The sequence below is a fragment of the Schistocerca cancellata genome, chromosome 3 (genome assembly GCF_023864275.1).
Source record: "Schistocerca cancellata isolate TAMUIC-IGC-003103 chromosome 3, iqSchCanc2.1, whole genome shotgun sequence".
NCBI lineage: Eukaryota > Metazoa > Arthropoda > Insecta > Orthoptera > Acrididae > Schistocerca > Schistocerca cancellata.
Genome location: NC_064628.1, coordinates 594071387 through 594093749, shown reverse-complemented (window position 1 = coordinate 594093749; position 22363 = coordinate 594071387). Strand labels below are relative to the sequence as shown.

The following is a 22363-nucleotide window of genomic DNA, read 5'->3' as shown; positions in this document are numbered from 1 at the left end:
TGCTGAGTAATAGAACTGTTGCCATGAAAGGTGCTAAAACTGTAACTTTAAAAACAAGTGGACATAAAAAATGCAATGCGCTGTTGTCCTTCCATGTTGTGCTGAAGGTACTAAACTTAATCCGGTCATCTTTTTCCAGTGCAAACCAATGCCAAAACCTTTTGAAATATTGCCAAGTTTTGTTTTCATGTACATGATAAGTATTGGATGGACAAGGCTGGTATGAAATTACAATTAACAGAGTGTGGGGGAGAAAGAAAGGTGTTTAAATGAATAAGAGTTCTCCTCTTGTGCTAGATCAGCTTAATAGTGATCTGAAAAATTCTGCGAAAGAGAAATTGAGACTAGGAAATGTAGAGTTTTCTGTAATTCTGGAAGGACTTACTTCCCTATTGCAAGTTCTTGGTGTCTCTATAAATAAGCCATTTAAAGTTTATATGAGAGAAGAATGGAACAAATGATGATGGATGAAACCCAACATGAATTTATGCCAAAGGGAGCTCTAAAACAACCTACAACGAAACAAGTGTGTCAGTGGCTAAAACATTCGTGGCCTAGAGTGAAAGAAGATATTATTGTTAAATCTTTCAAGAAGTGCAGCATAAGTAACATCCTCAATGGCTGTGAAGACCATTTTATATATGAAGAGGACAACAAAGAGGAAGAGGAAGAAGAAGAAGAAAGTTCGGATGTTGATTTTTCATGGATTTTAAAGGTCACTTCAGTTATATAAAGTATGATTTTTTTTAAGTTGGTAAAAATGCTATTTAAAAAAAATTGATTAAAAGTTAAAGTGCATCTTGTAGTCTGTAGTGTCTTATAGTGTGCAAAATATGATAGAAGGATAGATGTCACCGAATATTATATGTTCAATACACTTAGGTGCATATGATAATCCTTAGGCAGTTGTAGCCACATATACTCAAATAGAATAAAAAACATTTTACAGCACTTAGTCGCAATGATCACATTGGTGCACAAAATTTGTACAGAAGTCAGATTGTATGCAATATTCACATTATGTGATATTATTAATAACATATGTGCATCAATTGATGCTGCTAAGAAATTCATCAGTGGAGTAGAAGGAGTTGGCCACCAATAGCTGAATAGTGAACACCTTTCTGAACCAAAGTAGATGACTTTTAATCTTTGTGAAAGTTATTCTTATTTCTAGTATTGATTCCATGAACTGATCTGTTTGTTTGAAAACTCCTCTGCAGAACGTTCTTGAGGTCACACTACAAATAATTTGTATTGCATGTTTTTGGGCTTGGGAATTTTTGGCATAGCTTGATTAGTTACACCAGAAAATAATCCCATATGACATTATGGAATGAAAGTAAGCAAATATGTTAGTTTTTTAAGATGTATATCACCTAGGTATGCCAACATTTGCATAGAAAATAGAGATTTGTTCTGGCACCTCAGCAGTTCTGCGATATGCTCCTCACAGTTAAATTTATTATCAAGCTGTAACCCCAAGAATTTAACTTTTTCTACCTGTGTGTCATCATATTTTAGGCACATACTGGCAGGAAACCTATTACAAGTTCTGAACTGAATATGTCCTTTATAAGGACAAATGTAAGGATGTAGAGGCTTATCTCACAATGGGGGTAAGATAGATACTGCCTACAGGAAAATTAAAGAGATCTTTGGAGAAAAGAGAACCAGTTGTATGAATATCAAGAGCTCAGATGGAAACCCAGTTCTAAGCAAAGAAGGAAAAGCAGAAAGGTGGAAGGAGTATATAGAGGGTCTATACAAGGGCGATGTACTAGAGGACAATATTATGGAAATGGAAAAGGATGTAGATGAAGATGAAATGGGAGATACGATACTGCATGAAGAGTTTGACAGAGCACTGAAAGACCTGAGTCGAAACAAGGCCCCGGGAGTAGACAACATTCCATTAGAACTACTGACAGCCTTGGGAAAGCCAGTCCTGACAAAACTCTACCATCTGGTGAGCAAGATGTATGACACAGGCGAAATACCCTCAGACTTCAAGAAGAATATAATAATTCCAATCCCAAAGAAAGCAGGTGTTGACAGATGTGAAAATTACCGAACTATCAGTTTAATAAATCATGGATGCAAAATACTAATGCGAATTTTTTACAGACAAATGGAAATACTGGTAGAAGCCAACCTCGGGGAAGATCAGTTTGGATTCCATGGAAATATTGGAACACGTGAGGCAATACTGACCCTACGACTTATCTTACAAGCTAGATTAAGGAAAGGCAAACCTACGTTCCTAGCATTTGTAGACTTAGAGAAAGCTTTTGACGATGTTGGCTGGAATACTCTCTTTCAAATTCTGAAGGTGGCAGGGATAAAATACAGGGAGCGAAAGGCTATTTACAATTTGTACAGAAGCCAGATGGCAGTTATAAGAGTCGAGGGGCATGAAAGGGAAGCAATGGTTGGGAAGGGAGTGAGACAGGGTTGTAGCCTCTCCCCGATGTTATTCAATCTGTATATTGAGCAAGCAGTGAAGGAAACAAAAGAAAAATTCGGAGTAGGTATTAAAATCCATGGAGAAGAAATAAAAACGTTAAGGTTCGCTGATGACGTAATTCTGTCAGAGACAACAAAGGACTTAGAAGAGCAGTTGAACGGAATGGACAGTGTCTTGAAAGGAGGATATAAGATGAACATCAACAAAAGTCGAGTGATGCTGAGGGTATTAGATTAGGAAATGAGACACTTAAAGCAGTAAAGGAGTTTTGCTATTTGGGGAGCAAAATAACTGATGATGGTCGAAGTAGAGAGGAGAAGAGAAGAGAAATTTGTTAACATCGAGTATAGAGTTAAGTGTCAGGAAGTAGTTTCTGAAAGTATTTGTATGGAGCGTAGCCATGTATGGAAGTGAAACATGGACGATAACTAGTTTGGACAAGAAGAGAATAGAAGCTTTCGAAATGTGGTGCTACAGAAGAATGCTGAAGAGTAGTTGGGTAGCTCATATAACTAATGAGGAGGTATTGAATAGGATTGGGGAGAAGAGAAGTTTGTGGCACAACTTGACTAGAAGAAGGGATCGGTTGGTAGGACATGTTCTGAGGCATCAAGGGATCACCAATTTAATATTGAAGGGCAGCGTGGAGGGTAAAAATCATAGAGGGAGGCCAAGATATGAATACACTAAACAGATTCAGAAAGATGAAAGTTGCAGTAGGTACTGGCAGATGAAGAAGCTTGCACAGGATAGAGTAGCATGGAGAGCTGCATCAAACCAGGCTCAGGACTGAAGACCACACCACCACCCAAAGGGTATACTTGATTTACTATTTATTGCAGTGTGACATTGTAGGCTTTCCCTGTGTAATAAGTCTTGAAAGTCTATTCAGGTTTGCTGTCAGATCCTAAAATCAACTCGATTTGATATTTCAGCAATCCAACTGGTCACCATCTGCAATAGAATGCTGATTCTGCTGATGACACCCGCTGAGAACTCAGGCCATGCCTAGGATAATCCACCTACTGAGAGAATCAGCAGGAAGTATAGCAATTTGTGGCCCCACAAGTGACCCATGCAACCCTTCCAATTCCAAATTAACTATTCTGACAGAAGAGTTCAAATGAGGTTAGCCATGGTGTCCCAGAATAGACACAAACTCCACAATGGTATGTCTTGATGCTGATGCAATCATTATCAAGTCACACTATACTGTACCTAAGATCTCTGTCAGTATTGTTGCTTGGCCCACCCACAGTAACCATAGTGTCTTCCTTGGTAAAGTCTTTACAGAGTGAACCTATATCCTCTGTCACCTGACCCACACCTGCAATAGGTTTTAAAACATTGGTGACCTGTTATTCTGATTGTAACTCATTAGTTGGCCTACACCTCAGTCGTAAGAACTATCTAACAGCAAAACTTTCTCCCTCTTTGTTGGCTTCCCTACATTCTTACTCAACTTTCTACTGAAAGTTTGTTGTGGCCTGTCTACACCTATCTCTGCCTGATGCTCATCAGTTTCTTTTAACATTCACTGCAAAGCTGTGTGATGAAATTGTAAGCCTGTTCCTTGTGTTACCGGTTGCCATTTCTCACCTCTCTGTAGCCTTCTCCCTTTTTAACCTGTCCAGATCTTTCCTGGCCTGATCTAACTCAGCCTAAAGGGCAGTAATTGTTCCCTCCTGTTCCATTATATTTCTATCTTTACTACATATCCTAGAACCACTGATGAGCCTGATTCTTTTTACCAATCCCCATGCCACTACAGTCACCTAAAAAGAGAAAACTACTGCATCTATATAATAATTCTACAGCAAGTCGAGCACTTTTTGCTCATGGTAATATTCGGGTTCCTCCTTGTTCCATTCACATATGGTGCAGGGGAAGAATGACTGTTTGATTGCCTCTTTGCATGCTGTAATTATTCTAATCTTGCTCTTACAATTCATATGTAAGTGGTATGTAGGGAGTTGCAGCATATTTCTAGAATCATGATTTAAAGCCTTTTCTTGAAACTGTGTTAATAGACTTTCTCTGGATAGTTTATATCTGTCTTCAAGAGTCTGGGCAGTTCAGTTTCTTCAGATCAGTGTAACACTCTCCTATGAGCCAAAACAACCTCTAACAATTCATGCTACCCTTCTCTGTATATGTTCAGTATCCCCTATTAGTCCTATTTGATATGTGTCCTACACATTTCAGCAATACTCCATAATGGAACACACTTGTGATTTGTAAGCAATCTCCTTTTACTCCATAATGGATCACACTTGTGATTTGTAAGCAATCTCCTTTGTAGACCAGTTGCACATCCCCAATATTCTACCAATAAACTGAAGTTTACCACCTGCTTTACCCACAGCTGCGCTTATGTGACCATACCATTTCATATACCTACCAGTTATTTGCACGAGTTGGTTGATTCCAGCTGTGACTCATTAAAATTATAGTCATGGGATTCCAGATTTTTTTTCATTTTGTGCAGTGCACAGTTTTACATTTCTGAACATTTAAAGCAAGTAGCTAATCTTTGCACCACTTTGAAATCTTATCAAGATCTTACTGAATATTTATGCAGCTGCTTAAGATAGTACACCATTATAGATAACTGCATCATCTGCAAAAAGGCTGTTGTTAATGTTAATATTGTCTGCAAGGTTATTAACATACAACATCAACAGCAAGGCCCCCAACACAATTCCCTAAGTTACTTCTACATCTGACAATGACTTTCCATCCAAGATACCACACTGTGTCCTCCCTACCAAAAAGTCGTCAATCCAGTCACAAACTTCACTTGATTCCCCATATGATCGAACTTTTGAAAAGTAATGTAGATGAGTCAAATGCTTTTCAGAAATCAAGAAACACTATATGTACCTGAACCTGACTGCCTTGATTCAAAGCCTTCAGTATGTCATGTGAGAAAAGTGCACGTTGGGTTTCACATAATCAATGTTTTCAGAATCTGTGCTGGTTGGCATGGAGGAGGTCCATGTGTTCAAGATACCTCATCATTTTTATATATTATGAATTTATGTAGACGGGGAGCTTAATGATTACTTTTATACTACCTGGGTCAGTAAGACCACTGTGTACTTTCATAAGAGTATCAGAGCCTTGGTGGAAATTTTTCACCTGTCTTATGTTGTAATTGTGGATGCCAAAGTATTTCTGAAATAATTCCCTGTTGTTTGCTGTAAACATCGCCAGTGGGCATATGTATTGACATGTAACAGTAAACATCCTGAGAGACTTGAAGGGATCCTTTCAGGATGTCCTGTTAGTGACCCCATATATTAATCTCACTGCTTGTTTCTGAAATTTGAAGGATTTTTCAACTCCTGCAACATTTTTTCAGAAGATTATACCATAGGAGAGTATAGAATGGAAATATGCAAAATATGACAACAGCATTATTGCTCTGTCAACAAAATGAGAAATGGTTCTTTGTGTGAAGCACACTGAGCTAAGTTTCTTTACCAGCTGATCAATTTGCTCTTCCCATCTTAGCTGGCTCTCTATCTGGCTGCCTAGGAATTTTATATGTATGGTTTCATAATTTTCTGATTATTAATATCCAGTTCAGGAGCTTGAAGTTTTATATTTGTTTTCTGAAACTGTATCATATTAAAATCAAATGACGGAAACTTCAGGCTGGAACATCAACAATGTAAGGCAAAGATAGATTGCTACTTACCATGAATATGACATGTTAAGTTGCAAACAGGCACAATTAAAAGACACGAATTACCTTCCAGTCACAGCCTTCATCAGATAAAGAAAGAGAAACACACAAATTTTCATTCATACATACTAGCACATGTCATGCACACATGACCGGCATCACCAGCAGCTCGTATCAGAAGCAGTTGTCACATGGAAAGGAAACAGCAATCTGGAGGGGCCAGGGAAGAGGAAGGGACAGCAGTGTATTGTGGCAGGAGAGAAGATAACACTTTGTTTTTTGTTGTGTAAGTAATATTCCAGCCAGGCCAAAGGTTAGTCTTTAGCACCACAGTGCAGAAGCTTTTTAGCTGTGTGTTATGGTCTACATACTGAATTCCCTAGCAAGGTCACAAAAGATCCCCATTGGATACCTTCTAAAATTTAGTTCACCTAGAATTTCATCTTTTTGGCTAAATATAGGTCTCTCTGTGGAGAAATATTTACAAAAGCCAAACTGTGCAGGTGTCAGCAAGCCATTTTGTGTAGTGTGGCTATAAGTCCAAACATACACTATCCCCTCAAATACATTTGCGATCATTGCCAGCGAGGAGATGAGCCAGTAGTTTAATATTATATTCCTTCCTCCACATTTTGTGGATTGGTATCACTATTGTAATCTATCTGAAAATTAATTGGTTACACAAATAGCACAATATGTAACTGCACCTGATTTTAAAATCCTACTTGATACACCGTCGTAATGAGAACATTGAAAGATTTTAAGTAATCTACTGACCTTTTTTTTTTAGGGAGTTGTACTTTGAAATGAAGTGCTACATTTGGTGTGATTTGCACATGATTAAGATGCTCTACAGCTTCTGTGGGAGACTGTTTATTAAGGTTTCCAGTTTTTGCAGCTATAATGAGAAAAATTTATTGAATTCTGAGATTAAAACTTTTTGATTATTCTTGCCTTTATCATTACCAGAGGACTATGGTATCCCTGCTTGTTCTGATTTTATGTCCCTATTTGTCTAATTTTTTATGGGTATGGCCATTTCCATTTCTTCTGTTGACAAGTTGTAAGACCATTTATTACAGCCTGAGTTTTTATTTCTCTGTAATTTGTGTGGTCCCAAGAACATATTATCAAATGTGTTCTTGCTTTGCATATTATCAAATGTGGTCTTGCTTTACCCTTATACTCTTGTTGGGAATGAGATCATAGGGAGCAGGTAGAAAGTGAACAATAATGATTCTAAGTGTTTATGATTGTTATCATTTAAAAGAAAATTAATGTTAATTATAAATGTTTATGATTGTCATCTTTTAAAAGAAAATTAATGTTAAAGTCACCACATACTATAATTTTACTGTTATTCCTGTAGAGTTTTACAAGAAGTGATTCCAGCTAACAAAGGAACTTTTGGATGTTTCCCAGTGCTGCCCTGTGAACTATTATTATTGTGAGGGTCTGAGTTCAGTTCTAATTTGAGAGCAAAACATTGAAAATGCTGTTCAACACAGTACTGAGTCTCATCTACTGCTTGTGACTTAAGAGTGTTGTGCATGTAAATTGCCACCTCTATCTTGTCATAAGTTGGTCGTGTAGTAGTAAGAACCAATTATATAACTATTTACATGCATCTGATTAATTTCTGTTGCTTCTAGGTGATGTTCAGTTAAGCAGAGCACATCAGCAATAGTGCCAGCTGTTTCTTGAAGAGAAAGCAGCAGTTCTTCTTTTTTATTTAAAAGACTTATCATACTTTGATGAAATATTTTTAAACAGTAGAGGTTATCTATTATACTTTTGATATATTCATTAATATTACATTTGATATGATCTAAATTATCACAAAGTACATTTAGTCTGTCACTTTCTCTGTTCTTTAGCTAGAAAGGTCTTCTTTGACTGTTTTATATTGCTGGAATACATTGCTATGGTAAGAAAATCACTATTTCTACTGTTTGTCACTTCTCTTCCATGTAATTCTCTTGCATTTGACTCTTTTGACTAGTTTTTGTTTTATGAACTTCTTTTTCCAAGGCCACTCGAATGAGGTCCATGTTGTTGTTGTGGTCTTCAGTCCTGAGACTGGTTTGATGCAGCTCTCCATGCTACTCTATCCTGTGCAAGCTTCTTCATCTCCCAGTACCTACTGCAACCTACATCCTTCTGAATCTGCTTAGTGTATTCATCTCTTGGTCTCCCCCTACGATTTTTACCCTCCACGCTGCCCTCCAATACTAAATTGGTGATCCCTTGATGCCTCAGAACATGTCCTACCAACCGATACCTTCTTCTGGTCAAGTTATGCCACAAACTCCTCTTCTCCCCAATCCTATTCAATACCTCCTCATTAGTTACGTGATCTACCCATCTAATCTTCAGCATTCTTCTGTAGCACCACATTTCAAAAGCTTCTATTCTCTTCTTGTCCAAACTATTTACCGTCCATGTTTCACTTCCATACATGGCTACACTCCATACAAATACTTTCAGAAACGACTTCCTGACACTTAAATCTATACTCGATGTTAACAAATTTCTCTTCCTCAGAAACGCTTTCCTTGCCATTGCCAGTCTGCATTTTATATCCTCTCTACTTCGACCATCATCAGTTATTTTGCTCCGCAAATAGCAAAACTCCTTTACTACTTTAAGTGTCTCATTTCCTAATCTAATTCCCTCAGCATCACCCGACTTAATTCGACTACATTTCATTACCCTCGTTTTGCTTTTGTTGATGTTCATCTTATATCCTCCCTTCAAGACACCATCCATTCCATTTAACTGCTCTTCCAAGTCCTTTGCTGTCTCTGACAGAATTACAATGTCATCGGCAAACCTCAAAGTTTTTATTTCTTCTCCATGGATTTTAATACCTACTCCTAATTTTTCTTTTGTTTCCTTTACTGCTTGCTCAATATACAGGTTGAATAACATCGGGGAGAGGCTACAACCCTGTCTTACTCCCTTCCCAACCACTGCTTTCCTTTCATGTCCCTCGACTCTTATAACTGCCATCTGGTTTCTGTACAAATTGTAAATAGCCTTTCGCTCCCTGTATTTTACCCCTGCCACCTTTAGAATTTGAAAGAGAGTATTCCAGTCAACATTGTCAAAAGCTTTCTCTAAGTCTACAAATGCTAGAAACGTAGGTTTGCCTTTCCTTAACCTTTCTTCTAAGATAAGTCGTAAGGTCAGTATTGCCTCACGTGTTCCAGTATTTCTACGGAATCCAAACTGATCTTCCCCGAGGTCGGCTTCTACTAGTTTTTCCATTCGTCTGTAAAGAATTCGTGTCAGTACTTTGCAGCTGTGGCTTATTAAACTGATTGTTCGGTAATTTTCACATCTGTCAACACCTGCTTTCTTTGGGATTGGAATTATTATATTCTTCTTGAAGTCTGAGGGTATTTCGCCTGTGTCATACATCTTGCTCACCAGATGGTAGAGTTTTGTCAGGACTGGCTCTCCCAAGGCCGTCAGTAGTTCCAATGGAATGTTGTCTACTCCGGGGGCCCTGTTTCGACTCAGGTCTTTCAGTGCTCTGTCAAACTCTTCACGCAGTATCGTATCTCACATTTCATCTTCATCTACATCCTCTTCCATTTCCATAATATTGTCCTCAAGTGCATCGCCCTTGTATAGACCCTCTATATACTCCTTCCACCTTTCTGCTTTCCCTTCTTTGCTTAGAACTGGGTTTCCATCTGAGCTCTTGATGTTCATACAAGTGGTTCTCTTATCTCCAAAGGTCTCTTTAACTTTCCTGTAGGCAGTATCTATCTTACCCCTAGTGAGATAAGCCTCTACATCTTTACATTTGTCCTCTAGCCATCCCTGCTTAGCCATTTTGCACTTCCTGTCGATCTCATTTTTGAGACGTTTGTATTCCTTTTTGCCTGCTTCATTTACTGCATTTTTATATTTTCTCCTTTCATCAATTAAATTCAATATTTCTTCTGTTACCCAAGGATTCCTACTAGCCCTTGTCTTTTTATCTACTTGATCCTCTGCTGCCTTCACTACTTCATCCCTCAAAGCTACCCATTCTTCTTCTACTGTATTTCTTTCCCCCATTCCTGTCAATTGTTCCCTTATGCTCTCCCTGAAACTCTGTACAACCTCTGGTTCTTTCAGTTTATCCAGGTCCCATCTCCTTAAATTTCCACCTTTTTGCAGTTTCTTCAGTTTTAATGTACAGGTCATAACCAATAGATTGTGGTCAGAGTCCATATCTGCCCCTGGAAATGTCTTACAATTTAAAACCTGGTTCCTAAATCTCTGTCTTACCATTATATAATCTATCTTATACCTTTTAGTATCTCCAGGGTTCTTCCATGTATACAACCTTCTATCATGATTCTTAAACCAAGTGTTAGCTATGATTAAGTTGTGCTCTGTGCAAAATTCTACCAGGCGGCTTCCTCTTTCATTTCTTAGCCCCAATCCATATTCACCTACTACGTTTCCTTCTCTCCCTTTTCCTACACTCGAATTTCAGTCACCCATGACTATTAAATTTTCATCTCCCTTCACTATCTGAATAATTTCTTTTATTTCATCATACATTTCTTCAATTTCTTCGTCATCTGCAGAGCTAGTTGGCATATAAACTTGTACTACTGTAGTAGGTGTGGGCTTCGTATCTATCTTGGCCACAATAATGCGTTCACTATTCTGTTTGTAGTAGCTTACCCGCATTCCTATTTTCCTATTCATTATTAAACCTACTCCTGCATTCCCCCTATTTGACTTTGTATTTATAAACCTGTATTCACCTGAACAAAAGTCTTGTTCCTCCTGCCACCGAACTTCACTAATTCCCACTATATCTAACTTTAACCTATCCATTTCCCTTTTTAAATTTTCTAACCTACCTGCCCGATTAAGGGATCTGACATTCCACGCTCCGATCCGTAGAACGCCAGTTTTCTTTCTCCTGATAACAACATCCTCTTGAGTAGTCCCCGCCCGGAGATCCGAATGGGGGACTATTTTACCTCCAGAATATTTTACCCAAGAGGACGCAATCATCATTTAATCATAAAGTAAAGCTGCATGCCCTCGGGAAAAATTACGGCCGTAGTTTCCCCTTGCTTTCAGCCGTTCGCAGTACCAGCACAGCAAGGCCGTTTTGGTTATTGTTTCAAGGCCAGATCAGTCAATCATCCAGACTGTTGCCCTTGCAACTACTGAAAAGGCTGCTGCCCCTCTTCAGGAACCACACGTTTGTCTGGCCTCTCAACAGATACCCCTCCGTTGTGGTTGTACCTACGGTACGGCTATCTGTATCACTGAGGCACGCAAGCCTCCCCACCAACGGCAAGGTCCATGGTTCATGTGTGGTATAAAATCTTCATCCAACACCGCTAGTATCCAGAGCATTAACATTTGAAAACTATTCACATATTTTCAAGAGCTGTTCATTTGCATCACTGATCCCTTTATTCACAAATGACAATGGTGGTCAGTCATAATGTTTAAGTATAGAACATTTGTGTGTCCAAAATAATACAAACACTCCTTTAGTTCTTTGAGGCTACTGATGTTTCATTTCAGTATATACCATTTGAGCTGCCAAACAGTAGTGTTTTATTCCTATTGGATATAACATGTGCTGACAGGATTTTTTTTCCTTTGTTATAGAGAGATGAGGGGGCTTCTACAGAATATGTGGTCTGACGATGAGGACGAAGTAAATAACGCACTCAATGAAATTGCTGACCTTCACGTGCCATGGAAACAGCAGATGCAGTTGATACATGCTGATGCCCTTCAACAATGAAGAGGTTGGAATGTTATCAAAAAGTTTTATCTCTCATTAGGGAAGGAATTTCTATTCTTATGGATGCATGTTAACTTCTACAAAAGTTTTTTTTTCTCCAAGAACTGGAATGTCATTATCGTATGTTATGATATATGTATGAATTATTAAGGAAAATATTATTAATTTAGAAAGTAAAAGCTGACAGAATATCTTGCAAGTCAGTAAATAAATTATATAAAGTTTTACATTTTTATTGTATTTTTGTATATTAGAGTGACAGTATGATAATATGTAGCTGTACTCCTTGCATTCTGTCGTAACTGTCACAGTCTCATGATCAAAAAAGTTGTTACTCTACAAGAAAATGAAATATGGCATGGTGAATTAGCTGGTATGTACATCTCAGAAGTTATCACTGTTTTAATTGGTTTGTTTTAAGGAAAAGTTTAATAATGAAAGGAGAGAAGTGGGAGAACAGTTGCAATAACATATCTAAATCTGTAACTTCTCTTTGACTGTAGAATGCTGAATGAGGCTTCTGGCTGTGGACAGCCTGGGAATTTTGTATAGTGGTACAGTATCATTTTCTGTGTGATATCTTTTGTTGTTCACTTCTTCCCATTTTTTATTTTGAAATTATATTTTTTTATATTTATTTGCTTTTATTTGTCAGTTCTTCTTATTCTATAGTATTTAGTCAAACAGTGGAAAATCCAGGATGGAATGTAACAATATTATGAAAAGGATAGTTGCTCCTCACCTTATAGTGGAGATGCTGAGTTGCAGATAGGCACAACAAAAAGACTATCACAGAAGTAAAAAGACTGGATGCATTGGTGGAGTGCTATAATGGGAAGGAGCTGGATGGTTGAGGACAATAACTAGTGAAGGTTGAGGCCAGCAGGGTTATGGGAACCTCCTGGCTGCACTTAGCTGCCCTACCCTCTCTCCACCTCGTCCCTGCACACTCACCAGCTGCACTTCACTGTCACCCACCCCTACCCCTCTCTCTCTCCCTCTCCCTGCCCCAGCCTCCTCCTTACCCCCACCCAGTTGCCACTCCCATCATGCACTGCTGCTGCTGATGCTCGCAGTGTGGCTTCAGCTGTCAGAGACTGCAGTCATCCGTGTGCGTGCGTGTGTGTGTGTGTGTGTGTGTGTGTGTGTGTGTGTGTTTTTATCATCTGCTTTTGACAATGGCCTTGTTGGCCGAAATCTTATTTGTGACAGTTTTTTGTTGTGCCTATCTGTGATTCAGCATCTCCACTACATGGTGAGTAGCAACTTACCTACTCATAATAGTACTTATTCAAGTATTTGTGCAAGTTGTTCTTTAATTTTCCCTTTGTGCAGCAGAAGTGCCATGATAGATTCTTGGAATTGTTGAAATGGCAAGTCTCTGCCCATATCCTCCGTGCTTGCTAATATTAGATTCCTGCCAGAGGTTGAATGTAAATGTGCATCTGCAATGATGATTGTGGATTCATAGCCCATTGAGGCATATCAATCATAAGAATGTGCAGTGTCTGTTCTTTCAGACATGTCTGACAGAACACACACCACGTGGAATCCTCAGCTGTGATACATATTATTTAAATTGAGTGTGGAGGGGGCAACTGAGGATTCCATGTGGAGTATGTTCTTTCAGACATGTCCAAAAGAATGGACACCATGCATTCATACAGTTGATACACCTCAATGGGCTATGACTCGACAAACATCATTGCAGATGCTTATTTACGTTTGATCTCCGGTGGGAATCTAAAATTAGCTAGCAAGGAGGACATGCATTGGGAATGTGGATAAGTGGTAGTGGTAGGTGGAAATGTGGATTGACTGAGGAGAATGCTGAGCTAGTCCATACATTTGTGATTAACACTGTGTCCAGGTGGTGCAGTGGTTAACACAACTGCCTAGTAAGCAGAAAATCATGGGTTCAAGTCCCAGTCTGGCAAATATTTTCATTCATTGCCACTGATTCTGCATGAAGTCCTGCTACAGCTCGTATCATCAGTCACTTGCCAGCCCTTTCCTTCCAAGTGCCCCCCTCCCCCCCCCCCCCACCACCCCCTTCAATTTACATAATATTTATGAAAGCTGCAGATTCCATGTGGTGTGTGTGCTTTCAGACCTGTCAGAAATAATAGTCTCCACACATTCACGGAAGTGTTTCTTCATGATATTGAAAGGGTGTTACACATGTTTCAATTTGGCATGTGGCAGCATATGGAAGCCCATTTTGACAATCCTGCAAAACTTGTCTGACTTCTATGAGCATGGCTAATGCCAGATTATAGAAGCAAGTCTTTTCCATTTTCTTGGTTGTTTGCTTCATATTTTATAACAGTCTTTAATAAGTATACTGTACTGTATTTCCACAGATTGATTGTCATTTGAACTCCAGTTCGTGGAAAAGAAGCTGTCACTCATAAACAGAAGTCTGCACATACACTTGTGTTAATAATAATAATAAAAATAATATAATAACAGTAACAACTTTATTCAATATCATATGATACAAAGATTTTTTTTCTGAATGTGTCATTTCATAACAAGCGAAAATTTTACATTATTACATTTTACAATGTGTTTTTATTTGACAAGACAGGTGTGTACATAATAAATTGCTTGTGTGAAAAACTTGATTTGAAGGTGGAAAAGTTATTCATTTTAGAAGTGAATGAAACAAAAGAGGATGTTAGTGATTGATTGTATTAAATAAAACCAATATACATGTGTGAAGCCTATATAAAATTTTCTTTATTCTGTGAAAAGCTGAGATATGCATCTAGTGAGTAGTGTAGGTTGTCAGCCAGTAATATTTTAGGCAGGCTGTAAGTGAATCTTATGATGTAAATAATTCCCAATACCTCAGCACATCCAGTGCTTACTTGTTTCATTTCTTCTATCTTGTCACAGCTACATAAGCCCCGCAACACTACAATCACTAGAAGTGTGTACTATCCAAAGAAGTCGCTAGACCATTCAAAACTGGTCATGGTAAAATAGAAACTGAATTATCACAAAAGGCAGCTGGTTGCAGTTATTTCATAAAAACTTTAAATTTTGTAGTGAGGAGTCCTAAGTACACTTGGGTTTTTTAATGTAGTTCAGTTCACTGGATAATGATATGAAATTGACCTTTGTTTCTCATGCAGTGTTATTACAGGTCAAAGGCCACATTTCTTTTTAATTTAAAAATGTATATATTTATAATAGATAGTATCCCAGATGTAGAGAATAAACTGATATAGCCATTACAGAGAACGCTATGAAATTCCTGGAAATGACAATAAAAGGTAAACTTCAGTGGGTGATGCATGTTCGTTCTCTGGCAACCAATTGCCTTAAAATGTATTTACAATAAATACACTATCCAAATACTACAGTGATACCCACACATTGCAGACTCCTTACATGAACTGTCCTCATCCATCTCTTGGTTTTGTACAAGAAGTTGTTGTAATATCCTTTTTGTGCAACATTAAAAGTATATTTTGTGGTTTATACTGGATGAGGACAGTTCATGTAAGGAGTCTGTAATGCGTGGGTATCACAGTAGTATTTGGATAGTGTATTTATTGTAAATACATTTTAAGGCAATTGGTTGCCAGAGAACGAACATGCATCACCCACTGAAGTTTACCTTTTATTGTCATTTCCAGGAATTTCATAGCATTCTCTGTAATGGCTATATCAGTTCCAGTGCACAATTGTGGCTTGTGGACTTAAAAATCCATTACTGCTATTTTCTTGTTTGTGACACTGAGGTGACTTTCACTGCAGTACTAAATTATTTAATTTCTAATATTTTGGCACACTATTACTAGTTGGTCATACTCTTTATGTCTCCAAACATTGGATGTGTTATCAGCATACAGAATTTTCCATTTAATTTAGGAAGCAGTGTTTTATATCATTTAGGTATATAGATCAAGAAGAGATAATGTCCCAGTACCAAGCACTATGTATCCAAAATCTCATATCAGTAATGGTACACCTGTGTGTGCCACTTTCAGTTTCTTTCTTAGTGTAAATTGCTTTCTCTTAGCTGAATAAGATTTTATCAGATCATTAACAAAATCTCCAGTGCATATGTTTCATAATTTCTCAGTGATATTGAAGTTCAAGATCAAGGAATATTCCAGTAACATATCCTTGTTCTCATTATCAGTTATTACCTCATGAATAAACTGTGTCAGCTACCAGTGTTGACTTGTTCTTAATAAAATCATTCTGATTTTCAAAGATTAGACTATGTTCATTTAAAAATGTGGTAATTCTATCATATATTACTATGATACCTACCAGGTGTACTGGTATGAAATTAGCATTTTTTTGTGAAAGTGAAACACTAATTTTGAATTGAAAAGTAAAAACATTTTATTCAAAGTACTGACCATTGCTTTCTATACATTTTGACCTCCTTTCTGGCAATTTGTGGACACCACGCCAATAGACACCCAATTTTCGATTTCTTTGTAGGAATCGAAGTGTTTCTCAGCCAATGCGTGTCCCATTGATGAAAACAAATGGTAGTCAGAAGGGGCCAAGTCTGGTGAATATGGCGGGTGGGATAGCAGCTCCCAGCTGAACCAGTTTTGATTTGTGTGCAGGTGCATTGTCGTGTAAAAAAATTACTTTGCCATGTCTTCTGGCCCATTCTGGTCTTTTTTGGATCAATGCATAGTTCAAATTGATCATTTGTTATCTGTAGCGATTAGTAGTCACAGTTTCACCGGGTTTTAGAAACTCATGTGACACCACACCTTTCTGATCCCACCAAACACATAGCATTGTCTTCTTGTCAAATTGATCTGGTTTTGCAGTCAATGTAGATGGTTATCCCGGATTAACCCATGATTTTTCCTATTTAGAATTCTTAAAATAAATCCATTTCTCATTGACAGTAACAATTCGATGCAAAATTGATTTTCTTTCATGTCTTTGAAGCAAAATTTGAGAAATGGTTTTTCAGTTTTCCATCTGTCTTTCATTCAATTCATGTGGCACCCATTTTCCACACTTTTGGATCTTTCCCATAGCTTTCAAACGGTCAGAAGTTGTTTGTTGTGCAACATTTAGCATTGATGCCATTTGCTTCTGACTCAAAGTATCATCTTCATCCAATATTGCTTGCGATTAGGTGTCTTCGAACTTTTTTGGTGGTCTTCCACGTTCTTCATTTCTTACATCAGAATCATTATGTCTGAAGCATTGAAACCATCTTTTGCATGTTGCTTCTGATAGAGCACTATCACCATATGCCTCGACAAGCATTCAATCTGACTCTGCAGCACTTTTTTTCAAATGAAAACAAAAAATTAATGCTTTCCGCAAATCATCACTTTCTGGTACAAAATTCGACATTGTTAACACGATGGAAACATATGATGTTGTTTGTTCCATGACTTGATGTATACTAAATATCTTTGACAGATGTCATACCAACCAAACAAAAAAAAACAAATTAAGGCTCGTTCACAACAAATGTTCCCTATCGACACATTTGTATCTTAACACTCTTTTCATACTGGTACACCTGGTAGTTCCACATATTGTTCCTGAGTTGTTGCTTGGCTCATGGAGCTCCCCCAAATGGCCTTAACATCAAATTACCCATCTCCACCTGCCCAATCCTTAGCACTCACCAACACAATTTTGCAAAACCAGATCAACCAGGCCCAAACCTCCTTGCAATACCATCTCTCCATTCATAAAATTCTTCTGCTACACAATCTCAAATTCCTGGATCCCATAACACACATTGAAACTCTCACCCTCCATGAACAAGAGCAACATGCACTATGCCCCTTCAAAAAGCTACCCAACCTGCTCACTTTCTATTACTGCCTTGGACTACCACTGTCCACCACCTCTACATCCTCCAAACCTCCCCCATACGCAGAAGACAATTTGGACCTTTACTCCAAAAGCCTTAATCTTGCAGAAGTATCAATCCTTTCCAAATGCATCACCTTTTGCCCCACCCCCAAATTCATTCATGCAAGACTTGTTAAAGACCTTCCCTCCTTCTCCCGGTCCCTACAGTGGAAACACTTTTTCGTCTCCAATGCTACCAGTCAGATTCAACCAAAGACCAATGTCAAAACCTGCCTGATTCAGTTCACCCCTACAACCAACCGTTATCCATCCCCCACTGCCCCCAATTACCCCCTGTTAAATTTCCAGAATTTGTTAACCTCGAACCTTGCATCACCATCATTCCCCAAATCCCTCAACATGCAAACTAACCTTACATCCACAGAAAGATCCACAATCCATCAGCTAAAAACTGATCCTGAACTTATAATTCTGCCTGTGGACAAAGGCTCCACCACTATTGTTTTGAACCACAAGGATTATCTGGCAGAAGGACTCCACTAGCTGTCAGATTCATCCACCTACAGACCCTGCCACAGTGACCCAATTCCAGAAATCCAGCAAGATCTCCAGTCTCTCCTCAAAGCCTTAGGCCCATGCCAGAACTCTCCTGGAATCCATCTCTCCCCTCACTCCTACCCTTGCCTGCACTCCTACCTTCTACATGCTTCCTAAAGTCCATAAACCCAACTATCCAGGATGCCCCATTGTGGCCAGTTACTGTGCGCCCAGAGAGAATCCCTGCCCTCGTAGACCAATACCTTCAGACCATTACCCGCAACCTACCCTCCTACGTAAAAGATAGCAACCATTTCCTCCACCAACTCGCAACAGTTCCTGTCCCTTTACCACATGCTGCCCTGCTCGTCGCTCTTGATGCCAGTTCCCTTTACACTAACATCCTTAATGCCCATGGCCTTACTGCTATTCAACGCTACCTCTCCCAATGCCTGATGGATTCCAAACCGACCACCTTCTTCCTAGTCACCATGACCAACTATTTCCTCGCCCACAATTATTTCTCCTTTGAAGGCATTACCTACAAACAAATCTGGGATATAGCTTTGGCACACCCATGTGACCATCCTAGGCCAATCGATTCATGTTCCATCTAGACAAATCCTTCCTAAGCACTCAGAATCTCAAACCCTTCACCTGATACAGATTCACTGATGACATCCTCAAAGATGCTATCTCAGTACCTCTGTCCATATCAAACCTATCAACCACCAGCAATACCTCCATTTCGACAGCTGTTACCCATTCCATACCAAAAAGTCCCTTCCGTACAGTCTAGCCACCTGTGGCTGTCGCATCCATAGTGATGAGCGATCCTTCTCGAAATAAATTGAGGATGTCACTGTGGCATTTACAGATTGTAATTACCCTCCCAACATTGTACAACAATAGATGTGCCATGCCTTATCTTTCCAGTCACCCAACACCTCCCAAAGCCCCTCTGTCTGACCGCAAAGGAACATTCCCCTCTTGAGTCAGTACCACTCAGGACAGGAGCAACTGAATTAAATTCTCCACCAGGGTTTTGACTACCTCTCGATGTGCCCTGAAATGAGAAATATCCTACTCACTTTCCTTCCCATTCCCCCACAGTGGTATTCCACCAAACATACACAATATCTACGTCCATCCCTACACAACCCCAGCTCCAAACCCCTTGCCTCATGGCTGATATCCCTGTAGCAGACCTAGATGCAAGATCTGTCCCATGCATCTTCCCACCACCACCACCACCACCACCACCACCACCACCACCACCACCACCACCTACTCCAATCATGTGATCTACAAGGAAAATTGCAACCACTGTGCTGCATTCTGCATGGGCATGACAACTCACAAGCTGTCTCTCTGCATGAGTGGTCACCGACAAACTGTGGCCAAGAAACAACTGGACCACCCTGTTTCTGATCATGCCACCCAACACGATGTCCTTCATTTCAATGACTGCTTCACAGCTTGTGTCATCTGGATCCTTCTCACCAACAACAGCTTTTCTGGAATGTGCAGGTGGAAACTCTCTCTGCATTATATCCTACATTCCAGTAACCCTCCTGGCCTCAACAGTCATTAGTCATAGTCCTTACCTATCTAGCCCTTCCCTGTTCCCATTCCAGCACTACACAGCCGTCTATTCCACCAATGCACCCAGTCTTTTTACTTCTCTCCTTTTCTGCTAACTCCCCCCCCCCCCCCCCCTCCTCACCGCCAACTGTCTCTAAACTCTCGTCTGCACCTAGCTGCCCCACTCTCCAGCTAATCTCTGCATGCTCCTCAGCAGCACTTTCTGTCCCTGATTCCTAACCTGCTATCCCCCGCCTCCTCATTACCCCCATCCGATTGCCTCTCCCATAATACCCTGCTTCAGAAAGCTAACTTTCTGACATTCTTTGTGTTGTGCCTTTCTGCAACTCAGCTGCTCCACTGTGTGGTGAGTAGCAACTGTCCTTTTCATTATATTGTTATCTTTTCTACATTCTTTGAGAAGACAGTCAAGATACTGGTCTATATTTTTCACTTTTCTAGAAAACTGTGGTTACCTGGGATATGTTCAACAGTTTAGAAAAACTTCCTGCTGTTAAGACACTATTAATTGCAGTGGAAAGGGGTCCAGAGAGGTTTTTGATGCAGGACTTCAGGATATTCATAGTTAGGCCATCATGTCCAGCAGACTTAGAATTCCTGATGTATAGCAATAATGGAAATTCTGGGGTGGAAGTACCTGTAAAATAAGGGAAGGGTAACTCTCACCTATAATGAACTGCTGTATGATGCACGGACACAATACAGGAAACGTGTTCACAAGATTTTGAGCACTGGCTCTTTTTCTAGTAGGAAGTGAAGTGTCATGACAGCTGAGATAGTGTGCATTTGGGAGTCTTTGAGGTGGTGGTGTTTTATGGGGATATATTTTATGGTTAGGGTCCTCTTATTGCACTCAGTAACATGCAAAATGTGAAAGGAAATGAGCATATTTTACAGCATTGTGTACTGCATACAGCAGTGGAAGAGTTTGAGAGCAACGAGTTTTTGTAGCAGCTTGAAAATGCACTCTGTCTGTGAGGCTGTGGTTTTTGGACAATAACAGTCCTGAAATGGCTGGCCTGTACCTACTGAAACACCTTTGAAATGAGTTAAATATCGACTTCACTCCAGATCCCAGCATCCAGCATTGTTACCTTTCTCTGGTTTTGGTTCTTGAGGAAGAATGGGCTGCCGTTCCTCAATAGGCATTGAGACACCTCATTTAAAGTGTTCCCCACAGACTTCAATCTGTCATAAAGGTGAATGGTGGACACACCCCATACTGATGTCCACTAATAGGTAGGTGTCCAGATAGTTTTGATCAGTATCATGAATAGATGACTCTTTTTGTCCTCCTGGCATAATGTGTGCTCTGTTTTTACTTTTCTCTACTTCACATACAAAATAAAAATCAGGTGCTTTGAACGTCAAGCTTGTGTATGTGTCACACAGTATCTTCTGTCAAAAACGATGTGATGAATGACAGAGAGCTTGGATCATTCCATAGTTGACAGTAGTGCCCCAAAGGTAAGTCACCAAATGCATGCTTTAAGTGGACAGACACAATTTTATTTCCAGTTAAACTTGTCACTAAACTGTGATTTATTCCAAAGCTTTTAAAAAGGACTTTCAGATTTTTTGGTTCTGGATGAACTGTCAATTACATCTCTTGTTGAAACACAAGACTGTAGTGTTACACCTGCTGACATGGTGTAGTGATTCGAGAATTTCTGTGTATATTTTAGAATCACTCAGCCTTCTACCATCTTGAACACACAATATTCTGGATATGAGTGCGGAATGGTAGAATCCTACCTACTATGCATCACATGTTTGTGTGTGCAGGTTTTTAAAATCAGTCGTGAGAAGAAAGTAGACACGGCGGTAGGACGGCACCCACGAGTACCTGTTGGGCAATCCGTAGACGTTTTAGTGAGTGTATAAGGAAGAACCATGGAGTTTATCTGCAGCTCTGTGCTTATTTTGTCACTGACTATTGTTATTAAAACAAGAACAGTTGAAAAAATACTCTTGTAAACTCTTGACACAACCTTGTTAGAGGCAGTACTCATTTTATGATTCATGTTAAGAAAGGTCATGGTATCCAAGCCAACTTTCTTGTAACTGTAACTCAATTTGTTTCTAGTGTGTGACTGTATGAGAGATTTGCAGGAAGTTAGAGATTTATGTGGAAAGTGAAATTTTATTGTGCATAGAGGTCAAATACATCGTTAGTTGACAAAAAGTAAAGTTTGCATGTCTACTTATTTCATAAGTAGAAAGAGTCTAGAAACTCCTGTACCTAGCGTTATTCGATGGAGAAGAAGTCAAGAGGGTTTCCAGCAGCTGGCTATTCAGTAAAGAAGAGTGGCTGCAAATCCAAATAAGTCGCCACACACTGTTTGGTGGATTGCGGAGTATGTATGTAGATGTAGATGTAGATCTCATAAAGAAGTGGAAGGTGGTTTGGGGGAATAAGCCGATATAACCCAAATCCACACTCACACTTTAAGTTGTT

The 22363-nt window shown here is 39.3% G+C and overlaps 1 protein-coding gene across 1 annotated transcript in view; it reads left to right on the top strand.

Annotated features, from left to right (window-relative positions):
* Window positions 1–21949, top strand: part of LOC126175467 (DNA mismatch repair protein Msh3-like) — a 415279-nt gene extending 393330 nt beyond the window's left edge. Inside the window, exons 19-20 of the mRNA XM_049922278.1 lie at window positions 11799–11941; window positions 21691–21949. Of these exons, the coding sequence (XP_049778235.1) occupies window positions 11799–11937 (139 nt within the window). The 3' untranslated portion in view covers window positions 11938–11941; window positions 21691–21949. The remainder of the gene's footprint in view (window positions 1–11798; window positions 11942–21690) is intronic.
* The last annotated feature ends 414 nt before the right edge of the window (window positions 21950–22363 follow it).